This window comes from Gymnogyps californianus, chromosome 3 (assembly GCF_018139145.2).
Source record: "Gymnogyps californianus isolate 813 chromosome 3, ASM1813914v2, whole genome shotgun sequence".
Taxonomy (NCBI): Eukaryota; Metazoa; Chordata; class Aves; order Accipitriformes; family Cathartidae; genus Gymnogyps; species Gymnogyps californianus.
This window is the reverse complement of record NC_059473.1, coordinates 11710497-11729045: the sequence shown is the minus strand read 5'-3', so window position 1 is coordinate 11729045 and position 18549 is coordinate 11710497. Positions and strand designations below refer to the sequence as shown.

The 18549-nt window shown below is 41.4% G+C and overlaps 1 protein-coding gene across 1 annotated transcript; it reads left to right on the top strand.

Moving 5' to 3' along the window:
- The first annotated feature begins 520 nt into the window (after positions 1–520).
- MDH1 (malate dehydrogenase 1) lies at positions 521–12390 on the top strand. Its single transcript, XM_050893526.1, has 9 exons — positions 521–578; positions 6195–6293; positions 6617–6713; positions 7657–7832; positions 9225–9347; positions 9480–9656; positions 11285–11398; positions 11614–11703; positions 12074–12390. Exons 1-9 carry the CDS (start codon positions 576–578, stop codon positions 12197–12199), a joined length of 1005 nt encoding a protein of 334 aa, XP_050749483.1. The 5' UTR covers positions 521–575; the 3' UTR covers positions 12200–12390.
- The last annotated feature ends 6159 nt before the right edge of the window (positions 12391–18549 follow it).

The window sequence follows — 18549 nt, the reverse complement described above, 5'->3', positions numbered from 1 at the left end:
GCCACCTAGCAACCACCGAAGCACCGCCAGCTGCGCACGCGCAGCAGCCACGCACGCTCGCGGCGCTCGACGCCCCCGGCCGGTGGCTCCTCCCGCGCGCATGCGCCTCTCTGCCCGCGCCCGAGCAGAAAGCGCGCAACGCCGGCCCTTCGCCTGGCGCATGCGCAAACAGAAATGCCCGCGCTGCCGCAACCCCCTGGCCCTCATCTCCCATGGGCGCATGCGCAACGAAGGGAGCCGCCTGTTGCCCCCTAGCGGCTCTCGGCAGAGCTGCTCTCGGGCCGCCGCTCTGCACTTCAATGAATGGGGCGAGGGGCGGGGGGCGGCTAAGCGCTGCCACGACGCCAATAGCGTCCGGGGGCGAGGCGCGCGCGCCCCGAGGCACGCTGGGAGTTGTAGTTCCGCCCGAGCCCTAAGCCGTGCGGGGCGGCGGGAGCCGCGACTACAGTCCCCAGGCGGCCGCGCGGGGCGGGCGCGCCCCGCCCCTCCGCGGTACCTTAGCGCAGCGCTGTCGCGGCTCCAGTCGCGCTGTAGAGGTGACCTCGAGGCTGCCGGACCCGCCGCTCCTCTCAGCCATGGTCGGTACCGCTCGCCCGAGCCGGGGGGCGCTCTCTTTAGGCGGCGGTTGGGGCGGGGGGGACGCCGGGCTGCGCCCCCTCGCCGGGGCGGTTGGGGCAGGGGGCTCCCGTCTGGTGAAGATGGCTGCGAAATGGCGCCGGCTTCCCTCTGCTCCCCCCCGCCCCCGCCGAGCGGCCCCCACGGAGGCCGCGCCGAGGTGACCTTCCAGCCCGGGGACTTGGGGATCGGTGTCGGCCCCTGCAGTGCCGGCCTAGCATCGTGTCTGCCTCCTCTTTACCGGCGTGCGGGGGAGATCAGCTTGTGCTCCTGCTGGGGTCACCCGGCGGAGCGGAGCGAACCTCCCCGGCCTGGTGCTGGCCCTTCAGCCGTTTAATCGCGCCTTTTTCTGAAGCCGGAGGCTCGCTGAGCCCCGCGGTTGGCAATATTGTCTTCGAGAAGATGGGGATGCTCGCTGCTTAATTTTGTGAGACATTAAAGGTTTTGGGTGCAATTCTGTATTAGCTCAAGGGGAAACGCCTGTGAAATGTTTTCCTCTCGTTTCATCTCTGCTTGCTGTCAGAAATCCAGCTATTTGTTTAGGTTTTCCAAATTGTCAAGGAGTCCTTGTAGTTCTGCCCTGAGGTTACGCAGGTGAACTGGAGTGCTTTGCTTTTCTGTGGCGCATATATATATGCACATACACAAACTTGCACAGAGTCCTTGCTTTTCTTTATAATCATGAAAAATCTCCATGTTTTTCTAGACTTTATACCCTGTTATTCAAACCTTTTCTTTCAGTACTTTGCTATAGAAAAGATGCTTGTGTGCTCTGAAACATGGCTTCTTATTTCAGCTATATGCTAAAAAATACTCAAATTTGTAAACCTTATGGATCCTAATTCTCCACTCTTATTTCTGTTCAAAATATGGATTCTCAGAAGTGACCACAAGGCAGCAAGTTTTAGTTTGTACTTGAGCTTTCAAAACATTGGCTGCCATGAATTTGCTGGTCTCCAGGAGAACTGCTATTTGAAACTTACTTTGATGCCCAGACTTTTTGGAATGTCACTGGTTTTTATCTTACTTTCACTATTCTACTTATGCGTTTGGTGTTGGGCAAAGGCTTTAAGCTTCTGAAACAAAATCATGTCTCTATTGATGCAACTGCTATTAGCTAAATGAAATGGAAATGGTTTTTAAGGGCACCTGTCTCAAGGTCATTTCTTAAGGAAAGAATTCCTTTGGAATTCAGTCTAGGAACCACAGCACTGCTGGGGTTGCTAAAGTGCACAACTGTCTTGCCGATACTTTCTACCACACTTCCAAATATATTTACTGTTACTGCAGCTCTGCTTTAAAGAGGGAAAAGCAACGGGGAAGTTTGTTAGGCAGGCTTTAGACTTTTGAGGAGATACAGTTTAATGCTTAAATTCTTGTCAAGCAAGGTGGGGTAGCTTAGTTGGCTTTAATATTCAGGAATAACATTAGGTTGATGAGATTTTACAGACAGTTAAGTTTATCAGTAATAATGTTTATAGAGGTCTTTTATAACTGTAATTAGTAATGCAAAGTCCGTCACTTGTGTAGACAAGGACATAGATTTTCTCATTCCTACATTTGGTAGATTGTGGGTTATTTCATATTACACTTTCACTTACCTTTTAACCTCCTGAATCAGTTTTGCCATGTAGTGTTATTTTCATGTATGGCACTAGTATTTTAGGTCTGCTAGTATCAGCAGTAATCACAGAGATAATTTAGGCACTGAGTTCTTAAACCAAAGTGTGTGCAGGGGGAGGGCATTAAGCCCACAGCTTCCTCATTTGATACTGGAAGCTTTACTTTTATCTGTGATTATTTAGGACGGGGCGAAATCGTACGTTTGCTGAATTAGAGGGAGAAGGGTATCTGGGGATGCAACGTTCACTTTTTTTTTTCTTTATCATTACCTTTACTACTCTTTCAGTCTCCTACAACTTTTTAACTATACATTGGCTGTATGTGAAGTGGGGAAGGCTTTGAAACTAAATAGTTCAGTTAGTTAGATGTCGTTTAATTTGTCCTCTAGCTCTTGTATACCTGAGAGTGAGTGAAGGTCACCTCTGTAGTTACCACAGCATGGAAGTATTCTTATTGAAGCCCAGTGCAGGAGCCAAGCCATGAATTAAAGTGCCTGAACATGAATGTGTGGAGCCTACAACTTCCATTGGGGAGCTACTCATTTCTCTAAACATCCAACCTCCAAAAGTAGCCTCAGATGCTCAGTGATACCGATTTTTATATGTTATGTAAGTTTTCCAGAGAGAGTTAACTGTATTTTATAAGAAGCACAACTTTTTTGCCTTGTTAATCTAGCTCCTGGAATCAAGAGAGAGCATGAAAATTTCTTTGATACTAATTGCTCACAATTGGTGCAGAGGCAAGGGGTTTTGGGGAAAGCTTGTATGTGAATCCAATGTACTGAAGGTTTGGAGAGAAAAAACAAGAGGCAGTACTCCTTGCCTTCTTTTAGCTTCTGTTTCTTCCTCCCTCTTCCAGCCCAAAATGGGGGGAGAACAGGAAGGATAGTAGTAAGCAAATATAATTTTTTTGAGAGGGTGGAGCTGAGTCATGACTGAAGGATTTTTTTTTTTTTTTTTTTTCCCCAAACAAGGCTAAATGTTAAGTCTAGTCTGTCTCGGTTAAAAAAAAAAAAAATAGTCCTACCTCTTACCTTTTTATCTTCCACTCCTTCCCTCTCCTGTTGTTATGCTAAATACTCACCATAATGCTAGTGGATAGATTGACATTTTTTATGTTTAAATCAGATTAGCATGTAAAGTGCATATAGTGGAAGAAATTCTCATCGACTTGCCCCCTTTTGTAACACTACTTTGGAGTGGCTTATACGTTGCAAAGGAGAAAGAGCCTAACTTCTTAAAATCTTTGTTCCATTCACTGGAAATTCAGAAATCAGTTCACAATTGATTTCAGATACCATGTAATTCAAAGAAAATGTGTTCTGCTGTTATCTGTGTGAGTTCTGGAGTAGCATGCTTAGCATGGGATCACTTTTTATATGCTGCTGATATGGGATTTTGCCAGGCCAAGGTTTTGCAGCACAGTAATTTTCCAGTACTTGTTTTCCTAACTAATATGATTAGCTACCTTAAAAGAGTGTTCATTGTTCCCTTTACATAAATAAAATGTAGATTCTCCTTAAAAACATGCTGAAAAGTTGGCTTTAAAATCTGATATGCATCTTAATCTGTGCTGCCCATCATTCAGACATTACGGTATGTTTGGACGGTATAACTTTGCTATTCAAGAATAGTGTACCAAAACTAGTTTTGAGATTTAAAACAGCAAGAATTGATTGTCTGCTCTCCTTCCCCCTCCTCATGGAGTTTTGACGAGGTTTGAGGGACGAGACTCACAGCAGGACAGGTAGCCATTTAACCAAATATTTAAAGAATCATTCCCATAATGAAGGCAAAATCATGTTGAGGTCTAAATCTGCAAGTTCAGTAGTTTAACTTCATCACTTACCCTCTCATCTTATCTAGTACATGGTAAAATGGGGTAGGTGGCCTCATTTTTTTAGTTATTTAATGCTAGCTTGATGCAGCTGTGCTTGGCTGGTCACTTCTGCAGAGAGAATACACTCAAATCCCAAAATGGTTTTCCTATAAATATCGATGAGAGGAATGTTGGTTGGAAACGATCTCTAGAGGTCATCCAGTCTGACTTCTTTCTTGCTCTGAGTCTGAAGGGTGTGCAGTCCAGCCTGATAGCAAGGCTTTCGCCACTGCTAAATCATGTCATACGTGTTTTTTCATCTGGGTCTTGAAAACCACCAAGGATGAAGGTTGCTCATACTCTCTGGGTACCCTGTTCCAGTGCAGCAGTACCACCCTAATCAAGAATTTTTCTCTTAATTTGTAGCCGTTGCCCCTGTTCTGCCATCTGCAACCACTGAGAGGTGTTTGGCAGCGTTATTTTTGTAACACTCCTTGAAGTTGTAGTAGGCTGCTGTTAGATCACCCCTTATCCTCTACCTTTCCAGACTATGCCCAGCTCCCTCAGCCTCATCTTAGAGGACATGAACTCGGGGTCCCAAAACTGGACTCAATATTCCAGCTCCAACCTCACCAGCGCTAAGTGAAATGCCTGCCTTTGCTCTGCAGCTACGCTTTTCATAATGTAGCTCAGTATGTGATTAAATAAGTTCAGACATAATTGAATATGGAAGGTGTTTTGTCCATAACTCAAATGATCATCTTTTATTATTTGAAGAAGTGGGCATGCCATTCCAGCAGGCTGGTCAGAGTCTGCTTGTTCCTGTCCTAGCACAATCTGCCCCAGCCCTATTGCTTCTAGGGAAAAAGGGAGATACAAAAAACAGGCTTACAAAATATTGGGTTATGAATGTCCTTTGGCATGTTTTCCCTTTTCATAGAATCATAGAATGGTTTGGGTTGGAAGGGACCTTTAAAGGTCATCTAGTCCAACCTCCCCTGCAATGAGCAGGGACATCTTCACCTAGATCAGGCTGCTGAGAGGCCCGTCCAGCCTGACCTTGAATGTTCCCAGGGATGGAGCATCTACCACCTCTCTGGGCAACCTGTTCCAGTGTTTCACCACCCTCATTGTAAAAAATGTCTTCCTTATATGTAGTCTGAATCTACCCTCTTTTAGCTTAAAACCATTATCCCTTGTCCTATCACAACAGGCCCTACTAAAAAGTCTGTCCCCATCTTTCTTATAAGCCCCCTTTAAGTACTGAAAGGCTACAATAAGCTCTCCCTGGAGCCTTCTCTTCTCCAGGCTGAACAACCTCAACTCTCTCAGCCTTATATTTTCAATATTAAATAACCTCTGGATTTCCCTAAGTCCTGGTTCTGCTTAACAAAATGGACTTTTGCTATAGGGTAAGCCATTTTTTTTTTCCCCTTTTTGCAATATAGCAACATGTTGGCAGTCTTCTCCCAGTCTTTTGGAGTTTTGGGTCCGTTTGACAATGGACAGTTGTATTATGGGTATTAGTGTCTGTATTTGTCCATAATGTAGCTTTTGTCTGTGGATTTGTTAAATTGCTGCATAACAGTTTACTGAGGCAGTAGTTTTTAAGCCCACTAGATTCCTTGGTTTCTGACATTCAATAAGTCTTTGGTTGCAAGTAAGCATTCAAAATGCTGAATGGAAACAGCCCTCAAAATTGAAAGAATCTGAAAACTGGTGAAGTATCACAGCTCGTAAAACTTCTGTAGTAAATTAGAAGTATGAATGGGTAATCTAATGAGTGGGTACATGTTGTAACGCCTTATGTTAAAAAGGCAGCATTGTTAAAAGGAATACAAAGTTTTTCAAATAGATTGTTATTCCTAGCACTTTGGAAGCTTTTCCAGGAGCAATTCTTAAGGATATTTTTGCAAGTGTGGTCTGTTTCTGTAAAAGCAAGTAGAGAAATTGCTGGTGGTTCTAGCAGAACAGAAGTATGATCCCAGGAGCTGGGCCTGATCCTCATTTAGGCACATGCTTTCATCCAGGTTAAATAATCATAACCTTATTTATGTAGTAACGGTTAATTTTTACCACTCAGATGGTGTGAGCCTGCACTGTGTAGCTGTGGGTAAGTCTCTGTGATTTTCTTGCAGGGTGAACCTATCAGAGTCCTGGTGACTGGAGCTGCCGGGCAGATTGCTTACTCGCTGCTCTACAGCATTGCCAAGGGAGATGTCTTCGGCAAAGAACAGGTAACTCTTACGCTGAATTATCACTTGTCTCTGCTGCGCAGTAATGAATAAGCTAGTGTCAGAACTGCAGTCTTGAGACATGTTTTCTTGTAGACACTCAGAATGGTTTACCAATATGCAAGTAATTTATTCTTTAAGTGGGGAAAATGGAGTCCTGCTCTGTTACACAAGCTTTCAGTTGTTGGTTGTGCTGAAGTTTTTCAGTTTTCTGTAAATGGATCTTAAGTCTTGCACAAGATAGCAGTTTCTAGCAGATAACAAGACAAATTCATTTTCGAAACAGATTACGCTCAACTTGCACTAAACCATTTCTTTCTTTACAGCCTCTTGTTCTTGTGCTGCTGGATATCACCCCCATGATGACTGTATTGGAAGGTGTAGTGATGGAGCTGCAGGACTGTGCTCTACCGCTGCTGAGAGGTGGCCAAAAGAAATTTTTCTTATACCTACAAGATGTTCTAGTACAACTATTGCATTTATGAGATCCTGTAGCTGGCAGGAAGTTAAGCAGAAGAAAATATTAGATGATCCTTTCTTGGTTTTATATTTTGTGGAAGATAAGCTGATTTAACTTAGGCTGTAAGCTAGGAAGAATGTCATCAAATGAGTTTTGTGTAAAGAATTGACTACGCAGATACCTGGGGTTTGGTTTATATCATCTAATCTTGGGTTGTCAGCATGTACAACAAATTGTTGGATACTTGTGCATTGTATTCTGGCCTAGTGGTAAAATAACACTGAATCTTTAGATATGCCTAGATGCTTTTACTAAGTTTAAAAAAAAAAAAAAAAAGCTAGTCTTTAGAAATATCTTCTGCATAAAGACACAAACTGAGAAATCGCTCATCAAGTCATGTAAACAAGTTCTGATAGTTTAAACAAGCAGAAGAAAGGGAACAAGTAGATGCTACTGTAATTATTACAGTACTTAAAAAAAAAAAAAAGGCATGTAGCTACTAGCTCTTGTACTTGTACAAATCAAACCTTCTCCGGTTTGAGTTGTTAAGATGATTCATTTGTGTTGGTACTTGCAAGTAAAGAACAGCATATGTATATGTATTTAGATAGAGACACATGAAAGGTATCTTTTTACATAGATTTCTCCTGTGTTTTCAGAATTTATATCTAAAGCTTTAGATAAATATTTGTATATATAAACCATTTACTGGCAAGTATTTAATCTGTGACTGTGTATTAGGTCGTATAATATGACTATACTTGTATTTTTGGAAGGGGAAGGTGGTGGCGTTGTCAGATCAGATTATAGACTATTTATGAACCAAAGAATATTCCCGTTAACACTTTGCCATGAGTATTTGTCTCACTTAGTTTTGTTTCCCCCTCCCCCCTTTCCTTTTTTTAGAGGTCATTCCAACAGACAAGGAGGAAGTTGCATTCAAAGACCTTGACATAGCAATTCTGGTTGGCTCCATGCCAAGGAGAGAGGGCATGGAGAGGAAGGATTTACTCAAAGCAAATGTGAAAATTTTCAAGTCTCAGGGTGCAGCCTTGGACAAGTATGCCAAAAAGACTGTCAAGGTGAATATAGAAACTGAATTTAAAAAGTTAACTCTCTGAGTTATGTAGAGATCTAAATACATTGTAGAATGATATTGCGCAAGCAGGAGCCTATTCAGTGCAGGCATTCCTTTCCTTAAGCCCTGGAAAATATTCCACAGTCAAGGGTAGATAAGATACAGTATGTTAAATAGGTAGATGATTTAGTCCTTAATTTGTTCGGTGAAAAAGGTAAGTTTTACATTGTATTGCTGTATTCCACACATACTCTGAACTGGTTACCACCAACTCTAAAAAAAAAAAAAAAAAAAAAAAAAAAAATCTATATAAAAAAATAAAAAGCAGTCTTCTGCTCGTTATCTCTCTTCTCTGGGAGAACTAAATTATCCACATGCAGCTGCCTACTTCATATCCATCTGTGGCTTTAACATAATGACCCTTAACTTCAGTATCAATATAGAATTACAGTTGCACAAAAAAATTGGCTTTATTTAGGTTGTTTGCGTCTTGGTCTTTGGAGCATTGGAAGCTTTTAATTGTTCTCTCTCAGATTCCTTCAGCACAGTTAATGGGATCATGTGGCTGCTCTCCTACTGCTCTTAATCTCAAACCCAGACTCCGACTGTGCTTTGTAACTGACTTTTTAATGTCTACTTCCTCTGCTGATGAACTTCCTACTGCTTCTAAAGGCTTGTTTGCTTCTTTATACAGTTGGAATAAAAACTATCAATATAACTATTGCAGAGTAATGGAAAATTTACTGAACTCACTTTCAAAAGGGGAAATACAAAGGGAGGTTTGCAGATTAGCTTGTGTGATTGAGAGTATGTGGAGCTTGACATTAATCATTTGAGGCACATTAGTAGATGAAGGATGAATGAAAATCAGTTTTCCATAGTAATAAATTTATCTAAATTCAGGCATTATTTTACTTCTAACTGCCTATGAACATTGAGATAAGTAACTGTTCTGGCTTTCTTAATTATAAAGCAATTACATAAAGCAGTGGCAGCCAGTCTAGAAAGCGTTTAAAAGGTGATGGTGAATTCACTGTGGGCTGGCCAGTGTGTATGTATCTTGCTTTCCCTGTATCTAGTAGCATGAGGTTTGAAGCCAGGCTGTGGGTTAGTGTGCAGATCTCTCTAGAAGTCTTGTTCTCTTTCACGTTTGAATGTCAATTTATAAAGAAAACACCTAGCTAGAAAATATTTTTCTGTGCAGTTACAGAAGACTCAGTGACTATGAACAACACACACATAAAACAATCCTGTTGAAGACAACCAAGAGATTTAGAAAACTTAACTTTTTGATAGCTTCTTTGAAGGCAAAGCCATGTATTTCACTTGAGGGAGTTATTTTGCAGAAATAGCTTCTTCATCTTTCCACATTCCCCTTCCCCCTTTTTGTTTTTAGGTTGTGGTAGTTGGGAATCCAGCAAATACTAACTGCCTGATTGCATCAAAGTCAGCCCCATCAATACCAAAGGAAAACTTCAGCTGCCTCACTCGTTTGGATCACAACAGAGCTAAATCTCAGGTAAGAAGGGCCTATTCAAAGTAGAATGCTTTCTGTTGTCTCTGCTAAAGACAAACAGAGCAATGCTTTCAAAGAAGCCTGTGAATTGAGATGCTGAAGTTAATGCAGTGGACTACTTTAATTTCCAATTAGATTGCTCTGAAACTTGGTGTGACTGCTAATGATGTGAAGAATGTCATCATCTGGGGCAACCACTCCTCCACTCAATATCCAGATGTTAACCATGCGAAGGTAAATGTGAAAGGAAAGGAAGTTGGAGTTTATGAAGCTATAAAAGATGACAGCTGGCTGAAGGGAGACTTTATCCTGGTAAGATCTTGTTTGTTTTTTTTTTTAAATGGTCATTCTGTGCCTCTGCTTTCTCCTATCCTCATATGAAATGGTAAACTATGTGACTGACTGACTTAGTGAAGCAGCTCTTCCTGTCTCAGTAGAATAAGTCATCTTCAGATCGCTTGTCTCTATCAGTTATTTGCTCTTGAGAAATTTAAGGCATTATGAAAACCTATGTAAATACTATTAGAAAAATCCATTTGGAGTGCTAAAATGATTGAACAAAAAGAAATTTGATCATAGCTCAGGTGCAACTCATCTGACACACAAGCGCCATTGACATTTCACTATGGTGATTTTTTTGGGGCATCTTTGTAGATGAAGTAGGATGATCTTCCGTTTGCTGCTCCCCACCCACCAAAAAAAGCGCAGCAGCCCTCCCCCTGCATATGCACGTGTGTGCAGATGCACACATGCTTTCCAAGTCTAAATCTGTGGCCTTGTCAGCAGCATTTCTGAAAAGTAACGTGAAAAATCTAGAAGACACCTGCAAATGTCTTTCTGTAGGGTAGTAATAAATAATAATGTAGGGTGGTAAAACAAAATAATGGTATTAATTGATCAAGAGCACAGGCTACCTAAATGCAATATAAAGTGAAACAAGGATTACTAAAGCCCTTGATGAACATGACGCCAAGTAGCTGTACTTTGCTTGGTATTGCAATGTTACTGGCATGCTGACAGCCAGGTACTATATCTTAGCCAAGGCACCTTTAGTTTGGAACTGAGGATGTGTTTTGTCATATGACTGTGCTCTGTCCTATCTTGGTTTTGGATATAGCTTGTTCCAGTTCATGCTTGTTGCTACAGAATAAATTATTGTATGCTGGCAACCAAAGTTCATGAGCCAGAGTGTAAGCAGAAACCTGTCCTTGTCCTTGATCCTGCTGTATCTTACGTGGCCAAGGCAGGATATGGGTTTGGCCTTCTAGGTACTTTGTAATGCTGGTCGATGCTAGAATGCTTTACCTAAGTTAAGGAGACTTCATAATGCTTGCTTTCTAGACTGGGGTCTGGTTGGCTTAGAGCCTTACCAAAACTTATTAAAAAAAAAAAAAAAAGATGTACAGTTTAAGAAGCTATTCTAATTCTAAGAAGTGCAATTCTTAAGTACAAAATTTCTCAATACAGACTTGAGTATAGGGAGGTAGATTCAACTATCTTCAGGAATTAAATTAATTTTGCATTAAATATTGTAGGATTGAGACCAGCAAGTAGTTCACACTGGTATTCAGCAAAAAACCTGAATTGCCAGTGTTGCTCTGAGACATCTCTTACTGCTGACATACATGAAGGCTCTTGGTGGTAAAAGCTTGAAACATCTGGTTGGTATGAGAGAAGTCAGTGGGCTACTAGCTGTAAAGCAGGTACAAAGAAATGAGCTAGCCTCTGAAATATTCCATCAAGTTCTTGTCTTGGCAAAACTCTTCTAGATTGTATTTCTGGATTGTACGCCATGTTCATTTAGTGATAGAACTATATCTTGACTGAAGAAATTAAATAACGATGTAAGACGGTCTTTCCTCATGGCATTTACTAACAGCGTTTAGACGGAGCCAAGATTTTGCTGCTTTACAATTTAGCGTTTTTTTTCTTAATTGCAGACTGTTCAGCAACGTGGAGCAGCTGTTATTAAGGCTAGGAAGCTGTCCAGTGCGATGTCAGCTGCCAAAGCTATCTGTGATCATGTGAGGGACATCTGGTTTGGCACTCCAGCGGTAAGATGTTGCTCTTGAGTAAGTGCTTGTTTGCCTAATGCTTTGATTACATGCCAGTGGCTTTGACCTCAAGTGTGTATGTGTGTTCAGAGGGGGAAGAATCTGTCTTTTTCTGGAATAAAGTGTGTCATAGGAGATGCAGTATATTGGAAATTAAAATTCTGCTTGCTTTTAGCAGTGAAAAATGTATTTATCTCTTACTTTTCTGGTTTCAGGGGGAATTTGTTTCCATGGGAGTAATTTCTGATGGCAATTCTTACGGTGTTCCTGAAGACTTGTTATATTCGTTCCCTGTTGTGATCAAGGTAACTAGACTGTATTTAAATCCAAGTATCTTCTGCAAGACCTAGCTAAACTGTCACATGAGCTTGTTAACAGCAGTGCTTTTAGTATGGGACTGCAGTTGCTGGGACGTGAGGGTTTTAGCAGTCTTTCACAGAAGGGACCATCATTAACCATTTGGTAGTAGCTGTCGAGTAAGTACCAATAGACCAGTAGAATCTGACATGACTAGCTGGTGCTGATTGCATTCTGTATCTGAAAACAAAATTAACTTCTGCCTGATGTGTTTAAGGCCGTTAACTTTGTTTCTTATGCTGCAAAGTTTCCTTCATGCAGACTGAATGAAGCTTGTTCTTATATGGAGGGGCTTTTTATTTGTTTGTTTTCAAACAGGACAAGACCTGGAAGTTTGTTGAGGGTCTTCCTATTAATGATTTTTCTCGTGAGAAGATGGATCTGACTGCTAAGGAGTTAACTGAAGAGAAGGAGACTGCTGTGGAATTCCTCTCCAGTGCATGACTAGGTGATGAGGAAACACAAAATCATTTCAGAGTGGAAGAATCTAAAAGTCGTCTCTAAGTCTGCTACCAAACACTATTACTGTATTCAAGTCAGCTGTGGCAGTTGTGCATTTTAAAGTTCATATGCTTACCGGTACTGTTGTGCCTATTGAGTTATTAGCAAAAAGATCATTAAAGAAGTAAAACTGGTTTGTTGACCAAACTTTGTCTGTTCAATACTAGTTGCTTTCTGTGTATGATACAGAATAATTGTTTGCCTCGGCCTTGGCTACTAACGCACAATCTGAGTTTTGATTAGAATTTGGCACTGTTGGAACACATCCTAGTCCGTGATCACTTCAGCATCCTATGGCTTAACTGAGAATGAAATTAGAATGCCAGTGGTTCTCCTTGAACCAGTAGTTCAGTGATTCAAGTTTATCACTGGACAGACTCCCAAGTATATACTGTTCACTCTGGTTATGCTTACAATGTTTGTCAATAGAAATATTAAAACATGCTTAATCGCATAATGGCTAAGAGTAGTCTGTTGCACTTTATTTGCATGTGTTAGTTATGTAACTAGCAGAATTTGATAGTACAACAAATAGGCCTTCAGAGGTGTTTTCTTTTTTAGGAAACTGAGGGAAAGTAGTTTTAAGAAGCTTTATTAATGACTAGCACTTCCATTTGTCTTTCCCAGGCAAAATTGCTTTATGTCGACATCAGACACAAAAGCCTCAAGACAGATTTGTACTCCAGCACTGCAGTTCAAAAGCAGTGTTGGTACTGTAGCTCAGTACTAATTTGATTGTAGCTTCAAAGCCTTTTGTCCCAGGAGACAAGGACTCACTTGGTTAAGACCAAGTGAGGTTAATATACTTGCTTGAGAATTTTCCTAGTGCAGCCTACAAACGTTTTAACTTCAGGAAGCTATTTCAAATATATTGTACTGTAATTATTCCTTTGCGAACGCACAGATGAATGTTGCTGTAACGCTTCTCCTAGACTCCTGCTTTGTTTGTTCCTCCTGTAGTAACCTGCCTTACGTAGATTTAAGGGATTTCGACTAGGTTTGTTGTTCTGGGAATTTCTTGGATGTACTACTTGTTCTCTTTGTTTTCTAAGCACCTTAAATACTTGCTGCCCTGTTTGCAGAGTGCAAACTCTCAGGATAATGGGCTTTTTCTCATACACAATGTCAGTGCTAAGTTGAGGTCTGTCCTGTTCCAATATAAGTGTTTCTGCCTTGTACTAAAGTACATCTGGGGTCTGTCATATCTGGAGTCATCTCATTTTCCCTTTTTTGGTTTGTTGTCCTTAAATGAGGATTCAAGAAGTAGAACTGTTTTAACAAACAAAAAAAAAGCTTAAACTGAATTCTAAGGAAATTGAATGGCTTCTTTGAGGATTTATCAACTAGAATATAAAATAAATCAGCAAACATCAATAAGCTTATCCTTAAAAACAAGTCTGCTCTCAGAACATTACTGTAGCTATTAAGTACAGTGACAGTAATGCAGCAAAGACTTACTAGACATAAATAGTTGAAAGGGAAAACAAGCATTTCAGAAAATGGGAATGGCTGCTGCAGCACAGGCCAGCTGGAGACAGGGCACAGTAAGTGAATGCCTTGAATGTTTATGAAGCAGCTGTTGCAAGACTTAGGTGTTCTTGCAGTCTTAGGAATAGACAAGAAGTATATACACCATATTTTTTCACTGTTCTTCTCATTCCTCTAAACCTCTTGGAGTTTAGCCGTGGAGAAATGATAAGAAGAAAATTTCATACGTCTGTCTTCACGACAGTTAGGAAACTTCTGCAGAAATTAGGGAGGTAAGGAAAGCTGCCAATGTGATGACTGCCTTCTGGTGTTCCATACAAAGTCAGTAAAATCTCATTTCAACATGAACCCGGGGACCAAAGGAATTCATTGCAGTAATTACTGTGCTACAGCTTATTTTAAAACAATGTGTTTTACAGTGAATGTTACAGGAGATAGCTACAGTGCACACTGTTACTCGATTTAAAAAGGCTACAGGCTAAGTAAAGGAAAGAGTACACATCTGTGCCTGAAAACCATAAATAAGATACGATAAATCCTGCTGGTGTGCAGTATGTTTTGTGCCATGCCTACAGAAACATCACAATATAGGGAAGAAGCTTTAAAAAAAAAAAAAAAAAATCTGGAAGGTCTGGCTCTTCAGGGTTTTTTGATGTTTGTTTTAGAGCAGCCTTCTCCAGGAGACAACTCACTCCTTGTAAAGTGATACTTATAACACTCAGTGTATCAGAACAATTGCATAATTAACCTCAGTACTTGATAGACTATCTCATGATATATTTAACTCCTCAAGTTAACACTTGAATCTATATTTGACTCCTCTCATATTATCAGTTTTAAGTACTGTTTGTATTTCCTTCAGACTTCTGTGAAGCAATTCAGCAGGAAATCTCTCATCTGCTCATTGACTGCATACTTAACTACTACCCCACTACTTACAAACTCTCAAACTAGTAAGTGGTGTATATTCTTTGTATTCATGTTTCTGAACTGTGGTGTTCTCTGTTCCACTTTCTCCAGTTTTTTTTTTATTTCTGGGGGATTCCCTCCTGCTGCAGTTAGCTATCTTTTACTGTGGCTTGTGTTACTTTGTACAGCCTGCGCTGTTTTTGCAGGGCACTTTGCTCTTCTCTTAGTAGGTGGCATATGAAAATATGCACATGAAAGCAAAAAGAGTAGCTATCCGCTTTTCCTTCTGCCTTTCAGACTTACAGTTTTCTAGTACAAGAGGAAACTTGCACATTGCTACTCCAAACTTACGGTATGAAGTACTTTGGTCTTCATTGAAATGTTTCTACTCTAATTTTTTTGAGCGTTCATGGGCTGGAGGACATGATGTACTAGATGAGGCGCTGAGAGCTGGGTTTCTTCATCCTGGAAAAGGAAATGCCCAGAGGAGATCTTCTTGTCAACGACTACCTAATGGGAGGGCGCAGAGACAGCAGAGCCAGGCTCGGTGGCGCATAGTGGAAGGTCAAGAGGCAATAGACACAAGTTGGAACACCAGTGTGCTGGTTTTGGCTGGGATAGAGTTAATTTTCTTCATAGTAGCTAGTATGGGCTATGTTTTGGATTTGTGCTGGAAACAGTGTTGATTGATTGATAATTCAGGGATGTTTTCGTTATTGCTGAGCAGCGCTTGCACAGAGTCAAGGTCTTTTCTGCTTCTCACCCCACCCCACCAGCGAGTAGGCTGGGGGTGCACAAGAAGCTGGGAGGGGACACAGCTGGGACAGCTGACCCCAACTGACCAAAGGGATATTCCATACCATATGACATCATGCTCAGCATATAAGGCTGGGGGAAGAAGAAGGAAGCGGGGGAGGCGTTCAGAGTGATGGCGTTTGTCTTCCCAAGTAACCGTTACGCGTGATGGAGCCCTGCTTTCCTGGAGATGGCTGAACACCTGCCTGCCCATGGGAAGTGATGAATGAATTCCTCATTTTGCTTTGCTTCCGTGCACAGCTTTTGCTTTACCTGTTAAACTGTCTTTATCTCAGCCTACGAGTTTCCTCACTTTTACTCTTCCGATTCTCTCCCCCATCCCAACCGGGGGGAGTGAGCGAGCGGCTGCGTGGTGCTTAGTTGCCAGCTAGGGTTGAACCATGACAACCAGAAACTGATTTATCAAATCTGAGGGTGATCAAATACTGACGCAACCAGAGAGGTTGTGGAAGCTCCATCCTTGGACCTGGCCTTGAGCCACCAGATATAGGTCAGCCTTGTGTTGAGCAGGAGTTTGCACTGAACGACTTCTGACCTATGTGATTGAAAGCCACTGAATATCTTCACAGCAACTGCATCTTTTAAACAACTCTAAATACATACGTATCAAAAGTTATTCAGTTAGTGATGAGTGTATTTTCAGTACATACAAACTTTCTGTGCAGGCAGGAATTTCGCATCCACTTTTTACTCACTGTTTACTTCCCCAAGAGAACAAAAGTTAGGACTTCAACAGCAACTCCCGAGTGAGTATATACAAGCATTCTTTGAGAAAAGAATCCTCGGGGAAATTAAGATTTGAATTTTCAGATCCACTTCTGGAAGGTTTCTAGATAGAGCAGCTGAGAACATTAGGGCTCCTGGCTGAGTCTGTGTTTTGGCAGAAAGGCTCCCAGGGAAGACTGGAAACTGTTCAGCATGACTGGCATGCTTTGTCACGGAGCACCTGGAAAACACGGATCCCAAATCCTCCCTTCGTGCTAGTGAAAGCTGTACAAGGCAGGCTGCAAAGCTGATCTCTTTGTGCTTTCGTGACAGCTTTCCATTCCCAGCAAGAGTTCTTATGAGAGAGAGAAGAAATGAAGCTTTTCCCCAAATGAACAAAAAATTGATTTCAAGTTTGTCTTGCAATGTCATTCTCCTACTGCAGCTATTCCTGCTATTTTTTACAGTGACTGCAGGTGAAGCTGGAAACTCTAGCTCTTACAAATGAACCTAAATCAACATTATGCTGATGCTCACCACAGAGCTTCGTACCCTGGGCATATTTATAAGGCATCACGTCATATCAAATCAATAGGATTTGAATCACACCTTGCACAAGGGAAGACAAAAGAGAACTTCTCTGGCAAGTAAAACAGATGCAGCATGCTTTCAAAGCACCAGATTTACAAAACAGAGGAAAGTCATCCCGGAAGAGTTTATTAGAATTATTTCTATTTTTTTTTTTTTCCTCCCCCATTCCCTGTGGTTTGGGGACTTTTTTGCATTTATAGACACATTTTGAATTCCAAATAGCAAATCCTGGAGGATAACTACAGCTCAGTTGAAATGAAAGAACTTATGTAAATACAACTATTTGCAACTGAAAATGCTGATATCTTGTGTTCAAATACCAAGGTTTTTTTGAAAAACATTCCAACTATTTTTTAAGTGGCACCTTTGCAGAGGAGCATGACAAATGCTATTGTATCAGAACAGAAGCTGAGCAGTCAGCTGCTTAAAATAATATACTGTAACTGCAGATAAATAGAGAAATTAATAGATAGAGATGCAGTCTTTAGCTTAGCCAGAAATAAAAGTGCATTGTTTTGGTTTTACAGAATCTTCTATTGTGCATATTAATTTATTACTAAAAATTTAATTGCACAGATGCTTTCTTTTTCCAAGTCTGCTAACCACAATCATCAAGTGGTTTGTAGCTAAATGACAAAGGGTTTGCACAGAGACCTTTGCCTACTTCCTCTCCAAAAACATAGTCATCATACACCCGGGAGTGATTTGTTGCTTAAATGCATTAAAAGCTCAACTCAAGCCAACTCATATTTGAGGCTCTGAGCGCTTGTTGACTCCTGATTAAATACACTGCATGAACAAATCTGCAGCCACTCAGGACTTTTCCATGGCCGAAAGCCCCGAATTCAGGCTATCCTGCTCCTGCAGTACCCATTCCCTCTCTTTACCCTCCGTATCGCAGCTGAAGAGCAAAGCTGGGACAGAGCAGCTCGGCAGAGGAAAGAGGTGGCCGCTGCCTTCCTGGCAGATGGCACTAATACATACATTGTGTGCATCCATACGCGTGCACACACATGCTCCCCTGATCAGACCATGATGGAAAATCTGCCTGGAGTTCAAAGGAGCCACTTGGCTGTCCTTACAAGCCAAGACCTTCATGGCTATCATTAAGCTGCACAGATCAACCGTGCAAGATTTTATTATAGCAGGCAACTAATAACGCTTGGGATGAAGGTGAGCTTTCATTTGTTGTCATCAGCAGTACAGCAGCCAGGACATACCTGAGCGGGTAATCCCAGCCCAGCAGCTCAGGCTGGCTTCACTGAGCTGCTGGGCTGAGTTGTGCATCCTTTAGCGTTGGGGTGTTCAGCAGCAGGAGTGCACACATACATGTGCAAAGGCAAGATACCGAAGCCAAGTCAAAGGCTGAGAAAATACAAATTTCAGTTTGCTAAACTTTGGGCTCTATTTTTTAAACCAAACCAGCATTTGTAAAGCCACAGATTTGTGCTTTCCAGAGATCCAGCATAGCCCTCTGTTGTGAAATTTTCACTGATTATATTCATATATTCAGTTTTGCTTTCTCATTCACAAGTGTTTCTCAACAAACACAGGCAGCTTGAGTCATTTTAAAATGAGACCAACAATACATCTTGGCTGATGTAACCCTAATGATAAAAAAAAATTATATGATTATTTCCTGAGCCAATGGGAACAGAATTCTTTCAAAGCTTGAGACAGAAGATTTAGGAAGCCACTAATAAACCAGCATGCGAGTTATTTCAGGAGCAATTTGAGCCCCTGCTGAAAGCCCACTGACAGAGACTTAATAGTCTGGCTGAAAA